This window comes from Rattus norvegicus, chromosome 1 (assembly GCF_036323735.1).
Source record: "Rattus norvegicus strain BN/NHsdMcwi chromosome 1, GRCr8, whole genome shotgun sequence".
NCBI classification, from domain to species: Eukaryota; Metazoa; Chordata; class Mammalia; order Rodentia; family Muridae; genus Rattus; species Rattus norvegicus.
The window spans coordinates 26,119,578-26,143,576 of NC_086019.1; the positions used below are offsets into that span (position 1 = coordinate 26,119,578).

The 23,999-nt window shown below is 38.9% G+C and overlaps 1 protein-coding gene across 17 annotated transcripts in view; it reads right to left on the bottom strand.

Annotated features, from left to right (window-relative positions):
* Trdn (triadin) overlaps positions 1-23,999 on the bottom strand; it is a 455,305-nt gene that overhangs the window by 344,813 nt on the left and 86,493 nt on the right. For all 17 annotated transcript variants that reach the window (XM_063272320.1, XM_063272316.1, XM_063272306.1 and 14 more), the window contains 1 exon segment: positions 6,111-6,170. In XM_063272320.1, coding sequence (XP_063128390.1) covers positions 6,111-6,170 — 60 coding nt within the window.

Genomic DNA, 23,999 nt, shown 5'->3' on the forward strand with positions numbered 1-23,999 from the left:
GCATTTGATCCAATTCCCAACAATATAACATTTTAAACTTACACTTGCCAGAGATTGAAGTTTCTGTTTGCATTAGTTATTTTTCTACTAATGTGATAAAACACTATGACCAAGGCAACTTCTACAATGTAAAGGTTTATTTGTGCATATAGTTCCAGTGGGATAAAAGTCCATCACCTTCATGATGGGGAACCATGGCAACAAGGACCAGGAATGCTGACAGGGGCTGTCCAGAGCTCACATCTCCAACCAAAATGTAGAGCAGAAAGAGCAAATTCCAAAGGTCCCTGAGGGTTTTGAAAATTTAAAGCCCTAGCGACATACTTCAACCGGCAAATTCACAACTCCTAAGCTTCCCTTAACTGCCAGCAGCTGTGTACCACATATCCAAATGCTTCTCATTCAAACCACCACACTGTTTACGAGGCTTGGTGGCTCTCTACAATTTTGTACAGCTTTACACACTTGTGGGTCCAGTACTTTCCCTAAGCTGTGTTATCATATTATTCTGAAGTGATATAACGGCATTTAACTACACAGGCTCAACGCCAATTACTGGTCAGGGTAGTAAGACCTTAGCCCTGTCTCTTGCACTGGGAAAAGACATCTTGGGATTCAAGGAAGGTCTCTAGCTCGATATTGATTCTAAGAGCGCTCAACCTTCTATGATACTATTCAGAACAGACTTCGCAAATCATTGCCCTGACTTACAAATGTCAATCCAAGGTGATCTGTCAATTACCTTGACGAGAAAATATCACTCAGGGAATTTGTCTGTTGCAGAGACTTTATAAATATAAAATATGCTTAACATTTAAATAGGTACCATGGCCTATTTATGGCCATTGTTCTGTTATGATTATCTCTTTACTGTGTAAAGGATGTTTTTGTATTATTCAAATGAAGATTTCTGTATAAGCACAAGGTTGAGTATAGTTGTTATTTTTATTAGATTATTACCTGCCTGAGTATTTTGTAACACCTGAGTATTTTGTATTTCCCTAGCACCTTCTGATTAGTCCAAAAGGATGTGATAGCATAAAGCAGAATAAGAGAGGAAAGGTGCTATTTCTAGGTAGAGATAGGAATTCTAAGGAAGAATCAGGAATTCGCCAGCCAAATGCAGAGAGAGTCAGATGTGCAGGAAAGAATGAGAGGTAATGAAACGCATGACAAAGGTGGATTCATATAAACATCCTATTAACTTATATAAGTTAGTTGGGCACAAGCCTAGTCTATAGGGTCTAAGCTTTCATAAATAAATAAATAAAAATTTCCCCATACCATTATGGAGAGCTAGAGGGTCAAGGCAGTCAACTTTAATCTATTAAATGACAGATACTCTACTCTGGGTGGACAGTTTGGACATTTTCTATTTTCATCTCTTGAGAATGCCAACTATTTACTCAGGATACTCTAGGCACCTGGTCTAAATTATTTTGGTATAAAATGCAAGGACCAGAATTCTAAGTGGATCCCAGATGAAACTCCAGTAACAACTCATTCATTTTCAGTCCTTTAAAAAATAAGTTCTACTCAACCACTAGTACAGAAAAATAGTGCTTATACTCTAGCTTTAGTGTGTGCAACTGTATATACAATTCATTTTGAAAACAACTGGTAGAATTTTAATTCTATACAACCAGAAAAAGAATCAACACACTTATTAATCAACTAAATCATACTAGAAATGGATTATTGAATTCAGAAATTTTAAAAAAATTGTTTAGTTCTTTTTCTGGCCTTTTAAGTAGGGAATCTTCACCCTCTTCTATTTCTCCTATCCTTAGCTTTGATCTTCTCATTGTGTCCTGGATTTCCTGGATGTTTTGGATTAAGAGCTTTTTGTGTCTTACATTTTCTTTGACGGTTGTGTCAATATTTTCTATGGTATCTTCTGCCTCTGAGATTCTCTCTTCTACCTCTTGTATTCTGTTGGTGATGCTTGGGTCTATAATTCTTGATCTCTTCCCTAGATTTTCTGTCTCCAGGGTTGTCGCCCTTTATGATTTCTTCATTGTTTCCATTTCCATATTTAGATCCTGGGTGGTTTTGTTCAATTCCTTCACCTGTTTGGTTGGGTTTTCTTGTAATTCTTTAAAGGATTTTTGTGTTTCCTCTTTAGGGCTTCTACTTGTTTACATGTGTCGCCCTGTATTTCTTTAAGGGAGTTATTTATGTCTTCTATCATCGTTATGAGATGTGATTTTAAAACCAAATCTTGCTTTTCCGGTGTGTTGGAATATCTGGTATTTGATTTTAGGATGCCAAGTAGTCCTGGTTCTGTGCCTTAGGTTCCTGTGCTTGCCGCTTACCATCTGGTTATATCTGGTCTTGCTGTCTCTGACAGTAGCTTGACCCTCCTGTAAGCCTGTGTGTCAGCACTTCTGGAGACTGGCTTTCTCCCAGTGGGATCTGGGTACAGAGAGCTGTGTCACAGAGTTAGCTCTAAGCATAGGCAAAAACTGGAAGGGTCCTGTGTCTAGAGGGCTCCAGGTGCGTTCCTCTTGGGCAAGGAATATGAGCAGAAGTGGTGGTCTCACCTGTGCTCTCTCAGGATTGTCTACACTTCTCAGAGTCCAGCTCTCTCTACCAGGAGATCTGGGATCAGGTCAACTCCAGGTGAAGGGTTTCTGTGTCCTGAGGGCTCCAGTAGGGTCCTTCAGAGGAGAAGTGGTGGTCTTACCTCTGCTCTCAGGTGTGTCAGCATTCTGGAGACTGGCTTTCAGCCCCAGGTGCAGGCGGAGACTGGAAGGATCCTGTTACTGACTGTCCTAGGTTCCTGTGTCCAGAGGGCTCCAGGAGGGTTCCTCTTGGGCCAGAAATATGAGCAGCAGTGGTGGTCTCTCCTGTGTGCTCAGGATTGTCTGCACTTCTGAGAGTCCAGCTCTCTCCTCACCCCCTAACAGAATCTGGGTACCGAAAGCTGTGGAAAAGGGTCAGCTCTGGACGCAGGCGGAAACCTCTTAATAGCTCTTTTAACTTGACAAATACCTATGAAAGCTTTTATTACAAACTGTCACTCTTGTATGGAAAGAGAATTCTTCATACAAATGTGTTAAATCTTGCTGTGCTGAACCTTTCTTCTATGGTTGGAAATTCATTGCACACATTCATGTTTGATTTAATGATATTTAGCAGTCTAGGGTGAGTTACATTATGGTTGTGTTTTGACTAAGCCAACTTACCGACCCACAGTACTATTCACTATGCTGACTCAGTGCAAGATCACAGGTATGTACATTGTCCAAGTTATAATCACAGAATAAGTTCCGACTTTATTATGGGAAATATTACCAAGACTAATTTAGTTTGAAGGCAAATGTTAATTAACATGTCAGTGCTTATGCTTAAAGCAATAACAGAATTATATTGCCAGGTTTAATCTTTAACAACATGAAACTCTCCTATTCATCCCCCAATGGGAGGCATCGAAATAAACAAAGGAGCAAAATATGACCTTATAAAGTTAAATCACCAAACATCAAAAACTTTAAAAAAATCTTATTTTCAGTGCCTAATAGAATTGAAATTACTTGTCCCACTTTAATATGAATCACTTAACAGATTTGAGTGGATTGGATTTTACAACTCTTTGTTCTCTAGCACTCCACATTGTTTACTTTTCTATGTTTCTTTGATGAGCAAATATTCCAATCATAAACTTATCATGTATTATGAAAGACTTTATATGAGTTAGAAGTTTTGGTTGTGGGTTTTTTTGTGTGTGTGTTTGTTTTTTTTGTTGTTGTTATTGTTGTTGTTGTTGTTGTTGTTTTTTAAAGGGGCAGTCAGCTGAAGGAGGAAAAGAAGAAGGAAAAGAGAAAAACAAAACAGAAGAGAGTGAAATTGCATATAATCTAGTTTTATTTACCACCAAAACTCTTATCTGGCCATAAAATACTTCAGCTTTAGTATATACAAAAATTTTAAGCTAGGGTATTTGTTTATAAGTTTGTCGTTTATAATGATCACATATTAGAAGTGCTATATGCTTTTTTTAAAAAAAAGACTAACAATTGGTTTAATGACAATATAAACTACAACAAGCCATCACATTTATCCGCAGTCAAACTGGAATATAATTGAGAGAACATTTCATTTATCCACTACATATACAAACAGGTCTAAAAGTGTTTTTTAAAAATATAGTTATTTTTACATTGTCATTAAACTATTGAGGAACAGAATATAGACATCATTCTATCTCGGATATAGATAGGACAATAGAAAGCAAATGAAATATTCCCCTTGTGTTCCCATAGAGGGGAAAGTAGATAAAAATATTAATGTATCTTTGTGCTCTGTCTATTTATCTCTTTACATCTCATCTATCATGCATCTGTCTATAGTCTACCTTTGTCTGTTGTTTTGTCTCTCAGAAGTATTCATTTTACTCTGATATATTCATTCTACTCAAGAACCATATTCACGTGACTAATCTCCAGCACAGCCTTTGACAAATTTATTTTAAACTTCAGCCAAATCCACTGTTTTAATTACGTGCTACCCACTGGTTTAATAAACCCACTCCACAGCCTGCTGCTTAAAGACTTTGACAGCAGGATTTTGAGAGCTAGGTCCAAAATGCAAATGTTCCCACGGGCATTACTGTACACACTTCCCCAGCTTTGCAGTTAAATAACAATAGAGTCCACAAGATAAAGCTGGGCAGACCTTCACCAGTTGGAGCCAGTTGCATTCCTCTTTAATTCAGGCAGAGAGAAGCAGTCAGTTTAGTCATGGTTCCCTTAGCCAATCCCTGCCCAAATGCAATGTCCGATTTTCCTGGCCAAAAGAGTTAAGAAACCAGAAAAGGAACATAAAGGCAAGGAGATATTAGCCCTTAAATACAAGCATAGATAGACGATTTGGTAGTGATAGTGTTTTGATGGTGTAAGTTTTGGCTGACCAATCCAGAATTCAAAGTTATGGGTTATGTATTTAATATCTAAAGTATTATCTGGGATAGTCCAAATGCATGCATAAGCTATGTTTATCAGCAACAGTATCATGTCACAACATAGACAAACACGATATCACAAGCTAATAGGTGTTTCTAGTATTTAAAAACAGTATTTTCAACTGTTCTATGAATGGGAGCTAATTTTTTACATTAGCTAATTTTTAATATAATATATATGCAACTACATTCACTTTTTAAAAATTCTTCATAAGGGAGGTGCTTGTAATTGAACTTAGATTTCCATATATCCTATGCAAGCACTCTTCTACTGCCCAGCATACCCATATTTTCCAACAATTAAATTTTGTCTATAGGGAACTTTTATTATTTTTTATTATTTTCCATAAATATGGTAATGGTGAGAATTTTTTCACCACCTGCAACATCCAAAATTATGCATAAGTGCCCCTTTGGAAAATCTGGTCATGCTTAGAAATTTGTTCATATTGAATGCCATTAGTTTTATGGTTTCATGGATCGCTCACAGAAAAGTATCACTTGCCACGTGAGCCAGGTCGGGTTGGCTATACTGAAATGCTTCTACTGTATGATCATAGTTTCTAGATTCAGACTCAGAAGACAGAAAGGACTACTAATTATTATGTTGTCACAGCCTATCTACCCCTAGAGGCTGTGAAGAGAGTAGGAGACTAGCGATGTAATCTAAGGTACCAATATCTGTACCAATAATAACAAAGGCATTTAAAGTTATATAGACTCTGTGTTTGAAACGTGAATTCCAAATCATCATAGGAAGGGATGAAAGGAAAAACACATCTTTGTTGAGAAAAATAATATTCATAATGTTATTTATTGAGGAAAAATTATAAGTAAAGATTTTCACCAATTCTGCAGCTACTTTCATTTAGTTTATCAATGAACGGTACACAGTCACACTTAGAATTAACTGGAGAAGAAAATGTTTCTGTGAAGACTATCATAAAAATTAAACGTAAAAATCTTAATCATGGAAATGTTTTTCTGTCATTCAAGTATACCAAAAATGTGTACCCCCTCAAAATGAGGTAAAGAGGAGGAAGGGGGATAAGAAGAGGATGAGGGAGAAGAGGAAGAGGAAAAAGGGCAGGAGAAGCTTTAAGAGAGGGAGACAAAGGAGCAACGACAGCATAAAATGAAACTGTACCTTTAGTTTGTATTTTCTTCTCAGGTTTCTCCTGCTTTTCAGCCTTCTCTTTTTGTATTTCTATGGAAACATAGAATATGCATTTTTAAAAAACCAGAAAAGGAATAAAATTTAAACCATACCAGAAACTAAACTTGTAAATTCCACAACAAAGTATAAAATTTTCTAAGAAGGATGTGTTAATCCCGAAGATGGGAGGAGAAAGACCACCAACCCAAACCATCATGACCAAATTAATTAGAGCCAGCTATTAACTAAAACAAGCTTTCTTAACTGGTACATGAGCTCCCTCCACCCAAAGTAGGCTTTGAGGAGTCAGCACCTGATATGCAGAAAACAATGCTTTTATTTTTTATAACTCAGGATTAGGAGGCTTCAAATGGGAGATTCAGCTGGTGAAACAGGTGGGGTTACAGGGACAAAAACATAAACATAACAAGTCAGTCATAACACCCTGAAATAAAGTTGTGACGGCAAGGTAGTCCTGATGACCTTCTGGCCTTTTGAAACAAAGGCATTGCTGCAATTCCTGGAACAGGCAGTACAGAAACATTTGCAGCTGAGGTGCCTGGTGGAGCTTAGGCCAATCCTTGAGAAACAGGTTTAATCATAAACAGGGATGAGTCTAGTTTTTCTTTACTCTAAGATGGCTTCCAAGCCCAAGATAGAGGCAGTCTGGTTCATTACTTGCTGAGATCTGAAACAGGCTTGTTAATAATTATTGCAGAAAATGACGTCTTTGTTCAAATAAAAGGAAAACTTAGAATCATCACAAAATCAGTCTCTTTAAAAAGTAAAAATTTCATTATGTCTCCCACTATTTTCAGAAAATGATCACACACTCTGATTGTCCTTAACTTAATTACTTTCAAGACAAACTGAGAATATTTAGTATGAAATTCAATTAAATTTACAATAGCTTAGCTTTTGCATACTTAACAGTTTATGAAGTGAATTGTAGGAACTAACGGGAAGTACATGCTAGAATATCGACTCTAAGATACATTTATAAGTGGCACTTGACATTGCATTTAATCAAAAGTTGTGCCAACTAGATGGGGCATACTTCATACTTAGCTGATGATTCTTTCTAAATATGAGATCAAAAGTTTATTCAATTTGTGATGATATATGTATCTTTAGAATATGAGATTAATTCTGAATTCAAAATTTATTAGGAGAGAAGTAAATTTGTGATGAAAGTTATTGCTACCTCTAAAGGGTTACTTATTCTTAACTATCATATGCTTTCTTTACAAAGGCCAATGATGTTTGTTTGATTAACTATTTATTAAGCAGGTGGTCTGAGAAGATAGTAATTACTGTACATATTTTAAAACCTGCATTTGTTAATTCTCATTTTTATCTGTGTTATATCTACTCAATCAAGACAAGCCATTCAGAAACTCTCAATTTCCTCTGAAAAGAGAGCTATTGACATTTATTCCTCTTCTAAACAGATACATATGGCTGTGAAGTCTTCCCTCAGTTTCTAAGATTAATTAATTATCTTAGCATGCACAATGTCATTTGTTAACTCTCATCTCACTGTGACTTTGAATAATGTCAGACAGGTGCTGATGAGGGTACAAGTTCACTCATATGTCTGAAAAAAATAATCTGCCAGGCATTGAAACAAATCATCAAAGAGCATTTCTGTCTGGATTTATCAACACTGTTTTTTTTTCCTTTATAGCTCCACATTCAGCTTCACAGCCAGTTTCTTAGCTTAGCACTGTGATACTCTTCCATTGGGTGAATATGATCTGATCCCACGGTGGGACAATCCTTTGCATTCAATGACACTAAATGGTCTCTCTAATTGGTGCCAGTAGTGTCATATATACTTTTAATTGTGACCATGAAAAGTGTTTTTAAGTATTTGAGAAGGTCCCACTCTCGCCCTTTCTAATATAGTACTTAAAGTTCTAGCCACAGCAATAGACACAAAGGAGATCAAAGGGAAACAAATTGGAAAGGAGGAAGTTAAGATATCACTACTTGGAGAAGATATGATAATATGCATATGTGACCCCAAAAAAAAATCCACAAGAGAACACCTACAGCTGATAAACAATTTCAGCAAAGTGGTTGGATACAAAATTAACTCAAAAAAATCACTAGCTTTACTCTACTCAAAAGATAAACAGGCTGAGAAAGAAATTAGGGAAAGGACACCCTTCACAATAGTCCCAAATAATATAAAATACCTCAGTATGACACTAACCAAGCAAGTGAAAAATCTGTATGATAAGAATTTCAAGTCTCTGAAGGAAAAAATTGAAGACCTAAGAAGATGGAAAGATCTCCCATACTCATGGATTAGCAAGATTGACAGAGTAAAAATAGCCATCTTACCTAAAGGAATCTACAGATTCGATGCAATCCCCCAAAAAATTCCAACTCAATTCTTCACAGAGATGGAAAGAGCAATTCTTGAATGTATCTGGAATAATAAATATCCAGGATAACAAAAACCATTCTCAACAATAAAAGAACTTCTGGGAAAATCACCATCCCTGAACTCGAGCAATACTGCAAAGCAATAGTGATAAAAACAACATGGTATTTGTACACATGGGGCACCCATGACTCCAGCTGCATGTGTAGAAGAGGATGGCATCGTCTGTAATTGATAAGAGGAGAAGCCCTTGGTCTTCTGAAGGCTTTTTCCCCAAAGTAGGAGAATGCTAGGGTGTTTAGGTTGGAGTGGGTAGGTTGGAGGGGGAGCATCATCATAGAAGCAAGGGGAAGGTGGATGGGAGATGGGGGAAGAAGGAAAGGGGATAACGCTTGAAATGTAAATACATAAACTATCCAATAAAAAAAGAAATGTTCAACATCCTTGGTTATCAGGGAAATGCAAATCAAAACAACCCTGAGATTGCACCTCATACCAATCAAGATGGCTAAGATCAAAAACACAGGTGACAGCAGATGCTGACTAGGATGTGGAGAAAAGGGAATATTCCTCCATTGCTGCTGGTAAGAGGCAAGCTGGTACAACCACTGTGAAAATCAGCCTGACGGTTCCTCAGAAAATTGAACAGAGTACTACCTGAGGACGCAGGTCCTCACCACTCCTGGGCATATACCCAAAACATGTTCCAACATATAACAAAGACACATACTCCACTATGCTCATAGCATCCTTATTTATAATAGCCAGAAGCTGGAAACAACCCAGATGTCCCTCAAGAGAGGAATGGATACAGAAAATGTGGTACATTTACACAATGGTATACTACTCAGCTATCAAAAACAATGATTTCATGAACTTTGCAGACAGATGGGTGGAACTTGAAGATAGCATCCTGAGTGAGGTAACCCAGGCACAAAAGAACACACTTGGTAGATACCAACTGATAAGTGGATATTAGGCAAAAAGAAGCTTGGAAAACCCATGATACAACTCATAGACCATATCGAACCCAAGAAGAAAGAAGATCACACCAAAGTGTGGACACTACAGTACTACTAAGTATAGGGAAGAGAATAATCTCTGGGAAGTAGAGGGAGAGAGGGATCTGGGAGGGAGAGAAAAATGGCAAAAAAAGGGAAGGCCAGTTCAGATATGGGAGAAGATGGGGATGAAGTACAGAGTGTCAGAAATTTGAAAGTAGGTGTGTAGCAGTGAAGAGGGGGAACTGGTGGTAGCCACTAGAAAGTCCCTGATGCCAGGGACCCAAGAGGTTCCCAAAACCCAACAGGGAGGACTTATTGAAAATATTCAACAAAGGGGAGATATAACCAATAGAGACCATATCCAGTGGATAGGCAGAACCCCCAATTGATGGATTGGGCCCCCTTCAAAAATATTTGTCCAGAATTCCTTCTGTCAAAGAAAATTCAGGGACAAAGAGTGGAGCAGAAACTGAAGGAAATGCTATGCAGAGACTGGCCAACCTAGGGATCCATCCCGTCAGCTGACAGCAAACCGAGACACTATTGCTTATGCCAAGAAGTGCTTACTGACAGGAGTCCTGGTATAGTTGTCTCCTGAGAGACTCTGTCAAAGCTGGACAAACACAGATGTGGAAGTACACAGCCAAATTTTGGACTGAGCAGGGGGACCCCAATGGGGAAGTTAGAGCAAGCACTGTAGGAGCTGAAGGGGTTTGCAACCTCATAGGAAGAACAACAATGTCAACCAACTAGATCTCCCAAAGTTCCCATGGACTAAACCACCAACCAAAGAGTACAATGGAGGGGCCCATGACTCCAGCTCACTTATTTGGTATCAATGGGAGGGGAGCCCTTTGGTTCTGTGGAGGCTGAATGACTCAGGATAAAGGGAAGCTAGGCTGCTAATGCAGGAGTGGGTAGATGAATGGCTGGCGGGAGCAGTCTCATAGAGCATGGGGGTTGGGGGAGGATAGGATAAGAGTCTTGTGGAGGGGAAAATGGGAAGCTGGATGACATTTGAAATGTAAATAAATAAAATAACCAGCAAAAAAAACAAAAAGGAAAAAAATAATCTCAGAATGTTTCCTGTTACGCAAAATGAACTACCATTGAGAATTATTGCTCAAATATTTACAATAAGCTGTATCAAATACATCATCATTGTTTAGCCCTCAGTCCATATTCACATATGAGAGAAGCCAAAATTAAAATTATTTCTAATAATAAAGTGGAACCTGAATTATGAAGACTAAATTTACAAAATAAAATTGCTATTTAATCTTCTTTATATTACTCATGTTGTGAATGATGCCACTTAGGGTATACCACCTGTCACTTTATTAATAAGTCAGTGTGGCTAGAATACTATAGCAAATTATGCTAGAAAATACAAATTAGGAGGTTTTTGAAAGTTATAGTAATTGTAATCAAAACCATTAATAATCAGCTAATCTTTTAAAATTTTTTTTTTACTCTTTCACTTTGCATCCAGCTCACTGCCTCCTCCTACAATCCTTCCCCCATTTCCCTTTCTCTGAGTGGGTAGGGGTCAACTTGGGTATTGCCAGACCAAGTCTTTGCAAGGCTAGATGCTTCCTCTTTCACTGAGACCAGAAAAGGCAGCCCAGTTAGTAGAACATAACCGACATACAGGTAACAGCTTTTGGGATAGCCTCCATTCCGGTTGTTTGAGGCCCATATGAAGGACAAGCTGCACATCAGCTACATATGAAGGCCTAGGTCCAGCTGGTGTACGTTCTTTGGTTGTTGGTTGAGCCTCTGAGAGCCCCAAGGTTAGTTGATCTTCCTGTGGAGTTCTTATCCCCTTTGGGTCACACTTCTTCCTCTTATTCTTCCATGAGTCCCCAAGCCCCATCCACTCTTTAGCTGTGAGTATCTGTAATCTAATCTTAAGAAGATGGTTTCTTGCAGTTTGACTAGACTTCTCTGAGACCCAGGAAATCTCTGGAAACAAATCTGGAGTTTTCCTGGAAAAGGCACAATTCTGACTGTGGTTTCCCTCCCTTATCCTCTGTAAACACAAAGCCAATCCCTGAGAAGACATCTAACATATAAATAAATGGGTCTTCATAATCTTCAGAGTGGGTTTCTTTATATGAGGTCTGAATGATATATTGGGTTAGATACTGTTAAAATTAATTTGAAAATTTCCCTTTATACTTTTGGGATCTGAATAGTTAGAAGAATTAAAATGATACACGTGTCTCACATTACAGTTATATGAGATCGTGCTTTTCTCAGTTTTAGGGGGCCAGATGTCCATTTTTAAGTGGTAAGGCAATCACAGAGGTAAAGCTCTTTGAATGAATTGAATAAAAACAAATTTTAGTTTCTTCTCTGTCAACTTCCTGCTTTCTTTCTCTCATCCAAATCAAGAAAAGCTATACAGAAGATTGGGACTTAGTATCACCTAAGTCATTAAAGTAAGATAAATGCCAAATGTTTGAAATAGTCTTCAAATATATAAAAGAAGTCATTTCATGAGATGCTTACTATCCCTAGAGAGCATTAGTTGGAGACAAAGATAGAATGAGACTTTTAAAATAAAAATTTATATTAAATGTTATACTCATTTAATTTGAAAAATCGCATAAAGTTATTATTGGCCATATTGTATATCCCTTAAGAATAGTGTGCCCACGTGATGCATGCATGTGGATATTCTACCTATTGGTCATGCAAATGAATAAAGGCAGGATTCTGGAACACATACAGAAAGGATGAAAGCTAAGTTAAACTCTAGTATGGAGTTTTGTACTGAAAGCCATCTGCCTGTATAAACACATCCAACATGCCTAGCCTAAGGCATATTTTGGAACGAATGTGGAGTGTGACGGCTTCTTTTCTTTAATGGGATATTTTATTGATTTACATTTCAAATGTCCCCTTTTCTGATTTCTCCTCCGGAAACCCGCATCCCATCCTCCCTCCCCCTGCTTCTATTAGGCTGCTCCCCCACTCACCCCTCACTCCAAACTTCTTGCCCTGATGAATGTTCCTACACTGGGGCATCAAGCCTTCACAGGACCAAAGGCCTCTCTTTCCGCTGATGACTAAAAAGGCCATCCTCTGCTACATATGTGGCTGGAGCCATGGGTCCCTTCATGTGTACTATTTGGTTAACAGTTTAATCCTCTGGAGCTCTGGAGCTCTGAGAGGTCTGATTTGTTGATATTGTTGTTGTTTTTCTTTCTATGGGTTGTAAACCTCTTCAGCCCCTCCAGTACTTTCTCTAACTACTTTATTGTGCTGAGCTCAATGGCTGGCCACAAGCATCTGCCTTTGTATTTGTCAGACCCTGGCAGAGTCTCTCAGAGACAGCTATATCAGGCTCCTGTCAGCATGCACTTCTTCACATCCCCAATAGTGTTTGCATTTGGTGTCTGTATATGGGATAGATCTCCACGTGGGCAGTCTCTGAATGGATTTTCCTTCAGTCTCTGCTTCACCCTTTGTGTCCACACTTCCTCCCTTCAGTATTTTGTTCCCCTTTCTAAGAAGGACTGAAGCATCCATGCTTTGATCTTCCTTTTTGGGGGGCTTCATATGACCTGTTAATTGTATCTTGGGTATTCCCACTTATCAGTGAGTGTATACCATGTGTGTTTTTTTGTGACTGGATTACCTCCTTCAGGATGATATTCTCTAACTAAAAATCCAGGGTAGTGAAAACTATTCTTAACAATAAAAGAACTTCTGGGGGAATCACCATCCCTGACCTCAAGCTGTATTACACAGAAATAGTGATAAAAAAAAAAAAACTGTATGGTATTGGTACAGAAACAGGCCAGGTAGATCAGTAGAATAAAATTGAATACTCAGAAATGAACCCACACACCTGTGGTCACTTGATCTTTGACAAAGGAGCTAAAACCATCCAGTGGGATAAAAGACAGCATTTTCAAGAAATGGTGCTGGTTTACCTGGTTGTCAGCATGTAGAAGAATGAAAATCGATTCCATTCTTATCTCCTTGTACAAAGCTCAAGTGCAAGTTGATCAAGGACCTCCACATGAAACCAGATACAATGAAACTAATAGGACAGAAGGTGTGGAAGATTCTTGAACAGAAGGGCGGGTGGGGGGGATTTCCTGAACAGAACACCAATGGCTTATGCTCAAGATCAGGATTTGACAAATGGGACCTCATAAAATTGCATAGCTTTTGTTAGGCAATGTCACTGTCAATAGGACAAAAGGCAACCAACAGATTGGGAAAAGATATTTACCAATTCTACATCTGATAAAGGGCGAATATCCAATATATACAAAGAACTCAAGAAATTATACTCCAGAGAACCAAATAACCCTATTAAGTAAGAGGTACATAGCTAAACAAAGAATTCTCAGTCGAGGAATACCGAATAACTGAGAAGTACCTAAAGAAATGTTCAACAACCTTAGTCACCAGGGAAATGCAAATCAAAACAATCCTGAGATTGCAACTCATACCAGTCAGAATGGCTAAGATTATAAAGTCAGGTGACAGCAGATGCTGGTAAGGACGTGGAGAAAGAGGAACATTCTTCCATTGTTTGTGGGATTGCAGACCAATACAAGCACTCTGGATATCAGTTTTGTTATTCCTCAGAAAATTGGAGACCGTACTACCTGAGGACCCAGCTATACCACTCCTGCGCATATACCCAAAAGATGCTCCAACATATAACAAGGACACATGCTCCACTATGTTCATAGCAGCCTTAATTATAAAAGTCAGATGCTGTAATGAACCCAGGTCTCCTTCAATGGAGGGATAGATACAGAAAATGTGGTACATCTACACAAAGAAATATTACTCAGCTATTAAAAACAATGACGTCGCTGCCGCTGCAGAGAGCCCGTGGGCAGCACCCCACGAGCGAACCTGAGCCTCGGGACCACAGGTAAGACCAAATTTTCTGCTGCAAGAAAGCTGCCTGGTGAGCTTGGGACACAAAGAAGCAGAATTTCTCTAGGACCGGGCACGTTCTGTGTTTACCGGAAGTCCCACACCCGCGGATCCCGGCCTGCAGCAGCTCTCTGCTCCCAGACCCGGTGAGAGAGAGACCCAACCGCCTGGTCAGGTGGGCACTCCTGAGGCTGCAGAGCGGAAGAGACCACCAACTCTGCTCACCCCTGCCCACATCCCTGGCCCAAGAGGAAACTGTATAAGGCCTCTGGGCTCCCGTGGGTGAGGGCCCAGGAGCGGCAGGACCCCTGCCTGAGACACCACCGGAACCTGAAAGAAACAGACCGGATAAACAGTTCTCTGCACCCAAATCCCATGGGGGGGAGAGCTAAACCTTCAGAGAGGCAGACAAGCCTGGGAAACCAGAAGAGACTGCTCCCTGCACACACATCTCGGATGCCAGAGGAAAAAGCCAAAGACCATCTGGAACCCTGGTGCACTGAAGCTCCCGGAAGGGGCGGCACAGGTCTGCCTGGTTGCTGCCGCTACAGAGAGCCCGTGGGCAGCACCCCACGAGCGAACCTGAGCCTCGGGACCACAGGTAAGACCAAATTTTCTGCTGCAAGAAAGCTGCCTGGTGAACTCAAGACACAGGCCCACAGGAACAGTTGAAGACCTGTAGAGAGGAAAAACTACACGCCTGAAAGCAGAACACTCTGTCCCCATAACTGACTGAAAGAGAGGAAAACAGGTCTACAGCACTCCTGACACACAGGCTTATAGGACAGTCTAGCCACTGTCAGAAATAGCAGAACAAAGTAACACTAGAGATAATCTGATGGTGAGAGGCAAGCGCAGGAACCCAAGCAACAGAAACCAAGACTACATGGCACCATCAGAGCCCAATTCTCCCATCAAAACAAACATGGAATATCCAAACACACCAGAAAAGCAAGATCTAGTTTCAAAATCATATTTGATCATGATGCTGGAGGACTTCAAGAAAGACATGAAGAACTCCCTTAGAGAACAAGTAGAAGCCTACAGAGAGGAATCGCAAAAATGCCTGAAAGAATCGCAAAAATCCCTGAAAGAATTCCAGGAAAACATAAATAAACAAGTAGAAGCCCATAGAGAGGAGACACAAAAATCCCTGAAAGAATTCCAGGAAAACATAAATAAACAAGTAGAAGCCCATAGAGAGGAGACACAAAAATCCCTGAAAGAATTCCAGGAAAACACAATCAAACAGTTGAAGGAATTAAAAATGGAAATAGAAGCAATCAAGAAAGAACACATGGAAACAACCCTGGATATAGAAAACCAAAAGAAGAGACAAGGAGCTGTAGATACAAGCTTCACCAACAGAATACAAGAGATGGAAGAGAGAATCTCAGGAGCAGAAGATTCCATAGAAATCATTGACTCAACTGTCAAAGATAATGTAAAGCGGAAAAAGCTACTGGTCCAAAACATACAGGAAATCCAGGACTCAATGAGAAGATCAAACCTAAGGATAATAGGTATAGAAGAGAGTGAAGACTCCCAGCTCAAAGGACCAGTAAATATCTTCAACAAAATCATAGAAGAAAACTTCCCTAACCTAAAAAACGAGATACCCATAGACATACAAGAAGCCTACAGAACTCCAAATAGATTGGACCAGAAAAGAAACACCTCCCATCACATAATTGTCAAAACACCAAACGCACAAAATAAAGAAAGAATATTAAAAGCAGTAAGGGAAAAAGGTCAAGTAACATATAAAGGGAGACCTATCAGAATCACACCAGACTTCTCGCCAGAAACTATGAAGGCCAGAAGATCCTGGACTGATGTCATACAGACCCTAAGAGAACAAAACTGCCAGCCCAGGTTACTGTATCCAGCAAAACTCTCAATTAACATTGATGGAGAAACCAAGATATTCCATGACAAAACCAAATTTACACAATATCTTTCTACAAATCCAGCACTACAAAGGATAATAAATGGTAAAGCCCAAAATAAGGAGGCAAGCTATACCCTAGAAGAAGCAAGAAACTAATCGTCTTGGCAACAAAACAAAGAGAAGAAAAGCACACAAACATAACCTCACATCCAAATATGAATATAACAGGAAGCAATAATCACTATTCCTTAATATCTTTCAACATCAATGTCCTCAACTCCCCAATAAAAAGACATAGATTAACAAACTGGATACGCAACGAGGACCCTGCATTCTACTGCCTACAGGAAACACACCTCAGAGACAAAGACAGACACTACCTCAGAGTGAAAGGATGGAAAAAAACTTTCCAAGCAAATGGTCAGAAGAAGCAAGCTGGAGTAGCCATTCTAATATCAAATAAAATCAATTTCCAACTAAAAGTCATCAAAAAAGATAAAGAAGGACACTTCATATTCATCAAAGGAAAAATCCACCAAGATGAACTCTCAATCCTAAATATCTATGCCCCAAATACAAGGGCACCTACATACGTAAAAGAAACCTTACTAAAGCTCAAAACACACATTGCACCTCACACAATAATAGTGGGAGATTTCAACACACCACTCTCATCAATGGACAGATCATGGAAACAGAAATTAAACAGTGATGTCGACAGACTAAGAGAAGTAATGAGCCAAATGGACTTAACGGATATTTATAGAACATTCTATCCTAAAGCAAAAGGATATACCTTCTTCTCAGCTCCTCATGGTACTTTCTCCAAAATTGACCATATAATTGGTCAAAAAACGGGCCTCAACAGGTACAGAAAGATAGAAATAATCCTATGCGTGCTATCGGACCACCACGGCCTAAAACTGGTCTTCAATAACAATAAGGGAAGAATGCCCACATATACGTGGAAATTGAACAATGCTCTACTCAATGATAACCTGGTCAAGGAAGAAATAAAGAAAGAAATTAAAAACTTTTTAGAATTTAATGAAAATGAAGATACAACATACCCAAACTTATGGGACACAATGAAAGCTGTGCTAAGAGGAAAACTCATAGCGCTGAGTGCCTGCAGAAAGAAACAGGAAAGAGCATATGTCAGCAGATTGACAGCACACCTAAAAGTTCTAGAACAAAAAGAAGCAAATACACCCAGGAGGAGTAGAAGGCAGGAAATAATCAAACTCAGAGCTGAAATCAACCAAGTAGAAACAAAAAGGACCATAGAAAGAATCAACAGAACCAAAAGTTGGTTCTTTGAGAAAATCAACAAGATAGATAAACCCTTAGCCAGACTAACGAGAGGACACAGAGAGTGCGTCCAAATTAACAAAATCAGAAATGAAAAGGGAGACATAACTACAGATTCAGAGGAAATTCAAAAAATCATCAGATCTTACTATAAAAACCTATATTCAACTAAATTTAAAAATCTTCAGGAAATGGACAATTTCCTAGACAGATACCAGGTATCGAAGTTAAATCAGGAACAGATAAACCAGTTAAACAACCCCATAACTCCTAACGAAATAGAAGCAGTCATTAAAGGTCTCCCAACCAAAATGAGCCCAGGTCCAGACTGGTTTAGAGCAGAATTCTATCAAACCTTCATAGAAGACCTCATACCAATATTATCCAAACTATTCCACAAAATTGAAACAGATGGAGCACTACCGAATTCCTTCTACGAAGCCACGATTACTCTTATACCTAAACCACACAAAGACACAACAAAGAAAGAGAACTTCAGACCAATTTCCCTTATGAATATCGACGCAAAAATACTCAATAAAATTGTGGCAAACCGAATTCAAGAGCACATCAAAACAATCATCCACCATGATCAAGTAGGCTTCATCCCAGGCATGCAGGGATGGTTTAATATATGGAAAACCATCAACGTGATCCATTATATAAACAAACTGAAAGAACAGAACCACATGATCATTTCATTAGATGCTGAGAAAGCATTTGACAAAATTCAACACCCCTTCATGATAAAAGTCCTGGAAAGAATAGGAATTCAAGGCCCATACCTAAACATAGTAAAAGCCATATACAGCAAACCAGTTGCTAACATTAAACTAAATGGAGAGAAACTTGAAGCAATCCCACTAAAATCAGGGACTAGACAAGGCTGCCCACTCTCTCCCTACTTATTCAATATAGTTCTTGAAGTTCTAGCCAGAGCAATCAGACAACAAAAGGAGATCAAGGGGATACAGATCGGAAAAGAAGAGGTCAAAATATCACTATTTGCAGATGACATGATGGTATATTTAAGTGATCCCAAAAGTTCCACCAGAGAACTACTAAAGCTGATAAACAACTTCAGCAAAGTGGCTGGGTATAAAATTAACTCAAATAAATCAGTTGCCTTCCTCTATACAAAAGAGAAACAAGCCGAGAAAGAAATTAGGGAAATGACACCCTTCATAATAGACCCAAATCATATAAAGTACCTCGGTGTGACTTTAACCAAGCAAGTAAAAGATCTGTACAATAAGAACTTCAAGACACTGAGGAAAGAAATTGAAGAAGACCTCAGAAGATGGAAAGATCTCCCATGCTCATGGATTGGCAGGTTTAATATAGTAAAAATGGCCATTTTACCAAAAGCAATCTACAGATTCAATGCAATCCCCATCAAAATACCAATCCAATTCTTCAAAGAGTTAGACAGAACAATTTGCAAATTCATCTGGAATAACAAAAAACCCAGGATAGCTAAAGCTATCCTCAACAATAAAAGGACTTCAGGGGGAATCACTATCCCTGAACTCAAGCAGTATTACAGAGCAATAGTGATAAAAACTGCATGGTATTGGTACAGAGACAGACAGATAGACCAATGGAATAGAATTGAAGACCCAGAAATGAACCCACACACCTATGGTCACTTGATTTTTTGACAAAGGAGCCAAAACCATCCAATGGAAAAAAGATAGCATTTTCAGAAAATGGTGCTGGTTCAACTGGAGGGCAACATGTAGAAGAATGCAGATCGATCCATCCTTATCACCCTGTACAAAGCTTAAGTCCAAGTGGATCAAGGACCTCCACATCAAACCAGACACACTCAAACTAATAGAAGAAAAACTAGGGAAGCATCTGGAACACATGGGCACTGGAAAAAATTTCCTGAACAAAACACCAATGGCTTATGCTCTAAGATCAAGAATCGACAAATGGGATCTCATAAAACTGCAAAGCTTCTGTAAGGCAAAGGACACTGTGGTTAGGACAAAACGGCAACCAACAGATTGGGAAAAGATCTTTACCAATCCTACAACAGATAGAGGCCTTATATCCAAAATATACAAAGAACTCAAGAAGTTAGACCGCAGGGAAACAAATAACCCTATTAAAAATGGGGTTCAGAGCTAAACAAAGAATTCACAGCTGAGGAATGCCGAATGGCTGAGAAACACCTAAAGAAATGTTCAACATCTTTAGTCATAAGGGAAATGCAAATCAAAACAACCCTGAGATTTCACCTCACACCAGTGAGAATGGCTAAGATCAAAAACTCAGGTGACAGCAGATGCTGGCGAGGATGTGGAGAAAGAGGAACACTCCTCCATTGTTGGTGGGATTGCAGACTGGTAAAACCATTCTGGAAATCAGTCTGGAGGTTCCTCAGAAAATTGGACATTGAACTGCCTGAGGATCCAGCTATACCTCTCTTGGGCATATACCCAAACGATGCCTCAACATATAAAAGAGACACGTGCTCCACTATGTTCATCGCAGCCTTATTTATAATAGCCAGAAGCTGGAAAGAACCCAGATGCCCTTCAACAGAGGAATGGATACAGAAAATGTGGTACATCTACACAATGGAATATTACTCAGCTATCAAAAACAACGAGTTTATGAAATTCGTAGGCAAATGGTTGGAACTGGAAAATATCATCCTGAGTGAGCTAACCCAATCACAGAAAGACATACATGGTATGCACTCATTGATAAGTGGCTATTAGCCCAAATTCTTGAATTACCCTAGATCCCTAGAACAAATGAAACTCAAGACGGATGATCAAAATGTGAATGCTTCACTCCTTCTTTAAATGAGGAAAAAGAATACCCTTGGCAGGGAAGGGAGAGGCAAAGATTAAAACAGAGACTGAAGGAACACCCATTCAGAGCCTGCCCCACATGTGGCCCATACATATACAGCCACCCAATTAGACAAGATGGATGAAGCAAAGAAGTGCAGACCGACAGGAGCCGGATGTAGATCGCTCCTGAGAGACACAGCCAGAATACAGCAAATACAGAGGCGAATGCCAGCAGCAAACCACTGAACTGAGAATAGGTCCCCCGTTGAAGGAATCAGAGAAAGAACTGGAAGAGCTTGAAGGGGCTTGAGACCCCATATGAACAACAATGCCAAGCAACCAGAGCTTCCAGGGACTAAGCCACTACCTAAAGACTATACATGGACTGACCCTGGACTCTGACCTCATAGGTAGCAATGAGTATCCTAGTAAGAGCACCAGTGGAAGGGGAAGCCCTGCGTCCTGCTAAGACTGAACCCCCAGTGAACTAATCTATTGGGGGAGGGCGGCAATGGGGGGAGGGTTGGGAGGGGAACACCCATAAGGAAGGGGAGGGGGGAGGGGGATGTTTGCCCGGAAACCGGGAAAGGGAATAACACTCGAAATGTATATAAGAAATACTCAAGTTAATAAAAAAAAAAAAACAATGACGTCATGAAATTCTTAGGCAAATGGAGTGACAGTTTCTAAGACCTGATATTCCATCCTGGTCCATAACAGACTTCACTGAAAGTAGATAATAGACATTTTCTCACCACAGGTATGACTACAGAATCAGCATCACAAACTGCTCTGGCTCCAGTTTGCTTTGTGTTTTCAGTCAGATGTCATTAAAACATACAAATTAAACCCCATGTTTAATAATATAACCTAGAAATAAATTAGCTATAGTCCATTCTAGAGGGGGAAAAGAACAGGAAAATCTATCTCAAAAACTGTAATCAAGAAGAGCAATGCGGATCCATTCACGGGAATATACTGTGCTTGGTATTTTGCATCTCAGGGTTTTTGTTGTTGTTTTTGTTGTTGTTGTTGTTGTTTGTTTTTGTTTTTTGTTTTTTTTTGAGATACTAAAAGACTCTGACTTAAAGAGAAATAAAATCCAATTTTACACCAAAATGAGTGAAATATACACAGATATAGCGTTAAGGAAAATAAGCCAGTAACTGGCAGCTAAGTATTTTCCATTCTCATTCCTATAAAGTGAAACTTCAGTGTAAGGTAGTGCAGTGGTTTGCATATGCTTGGCCCATTGGGAGTGCTACTGTTAGGAGGTGTGGCCTGGTTGGAAGAAGTGTGTCACTATGTGGATGAGCTTTGAAGCTCTGTCCAGTGCTGAAGAGTCAGTCTTCCGTTTACCTTTGGAACAAGATGTAGAACTCTTAGCTCAGCTCCTCCACTGCCATGCCTGCCTGGACACTGCCATTCTTCCTGCCATGATGATAAGGCACTAAACTGCAGAACCTATAAGCCAACTTTATTTATAAGAATGGTCTTAATGGTGTCTTTTCACAGCAGTGGACACTCTAAGACAGATAGATATTGCTAAGAATTGGGAATGGTGCTAGAATGGAGAGAAAAATAAACCCATAAGATTTATATTGCATGCATCAACGTATAGTATGGGACTTAAAGTGTATTAATTCTTTTCTAAAGAGAATAATCCTCAAGGATCAGAAAGTCATTGGAGCAAATATGCGCTCTTCAACCTTCTGTAAGGAGATTGGTCTAAAGCAGAAGGTAGATACTTGGAGGTGGATGTTCCTGATTATTTAAAAACAAAAGTAAATAAATTTGAAGTGTAGTCCTCTGATGGAGAAAAAACTAGCAACATTTTAGAAAGTTTACTTGGTGGTTCTTCCTTTTTTTTTCCTGTGACAAATAGAAAAGACAAAGTCAAACTACATAGCTCAGAATACATGTTCAGCACTGATGTTTCTAATTCTGTTCTTCAGCCTCACACAAATGACAAGAATTTCATAGGTATGGCAGGTATACTCAGCCTTTCTTCAAGATGTTAAAGATAATCTCTAGAGCTTAAAGCCATGTACTGATTACTTTCTAAGACAGATTCTATTTTGTAGAACACCATTAACTAAATTTGGAGATTCACATTCAATTTAATCTGCTAATTTTTTAGAGGCCCCTCTATACAGTAAAGCAAAGTTTATAGGGCTACATATACCTTTGTGTCTTTGCTCACAGAGGACAAAGATGGGTTCTCATGATTTAAGTTCAAGGAGAATCTCTCTGCCACTTTACTGCTCTGTTGCATTCTTCCTGGAGATTGGATCACAGCACTAATATTGCTGCCTGTGACTACCAGCTGTCAGAAGATCCATCGACACCTCTTCAGTGTGTGCCAAATTGTCTTCTTATACTTGAGCCAGGAAAATATGACCGTTTAGGCTCCTGTTCAATCAAGTGGCCAATTTGGATTTCAGAAAGATATCTTTCTCACAGGTAATGTCTGATTTATTCCCTTCAATTGCACTTTCCAGCCAAGAACTACTTGTAGAATAGTGGAAATTTTAATTTAAAAGACTGAAGATATTAAATTTTGAAGTCTAATGCCCTATGGTTTTTAACTTTCTTCTTCAAAGAGGAAAAGCCCGCTCTGTTATTAATACTTTCATTAAGTTATTTAACAATTTCTGCAGACATGCAAATGCCTGTAATTTGTGTGACATGATATTGATGCATGTTTACTCGAAACTGTGTCAAAGATCATGACATTCTTCCAGGAACAGTTTGTAAGAAGTAAATAAGGAACTAAAAGGAAAGTTAAGGAAGTCATTAATACTCTCGAAGCATAAGGGCTTCATAATTAGATACACGTCAAATGCTTCTGGCAAAATATTGAATCATAATTCCCCTTTGTAACTAAAAACTCCTAGGACTTTTGGTTTAGGAGGTTACTGAGGTCAAGGTATTTTAACCCAGGCATATGACTGTCCAATTTTGAGAATTCATAGCACAAAATAAGAAATGCAAAAAGAATGACAATTATCTCAATGGATTGAGAAGCACTGAAAGATGATCTTTTGTTCTACTAGGTCCCTGGTAGCACTGATTAGTAACAAGTAGGCCTCCCTGCTTATTTCCCTGTGTCAGAAATTCTGTCAGAGAAAGGTGGGTGAAGTCCACAGAGAGAGCGTGCTGCTTTTCTGATTCTTTTACTTCTGCTAATTGATTTCAAACCTTTTCTGTATTTCAAGGTGAAGTACAAGAGACGATGACAAAGGAAGGGCAGAGCCATTATTTACATCACATTCTTGTGCATACTTTCACTCTAAATAAATCAGAAAAGAAACATAACGACCTTTGCTTATTTAATGATTTTAATTAAAGAACTCTAATTATTTAAAGTCTGATGTTGGTGTTGTGTTATTTAATGAAATTGACAAAATGTACTCAATCAGATTTTTTTCAGAACTTTTCTAATGAATAATGTCAAACAGTATGAGAGATTTTTAAACTGACAGAAAATAGATAAGCAGACACAATAATTTATTAGAGTGCTGAGAATAAATACAAATTAGTCTTTATGAGTGCAATAAT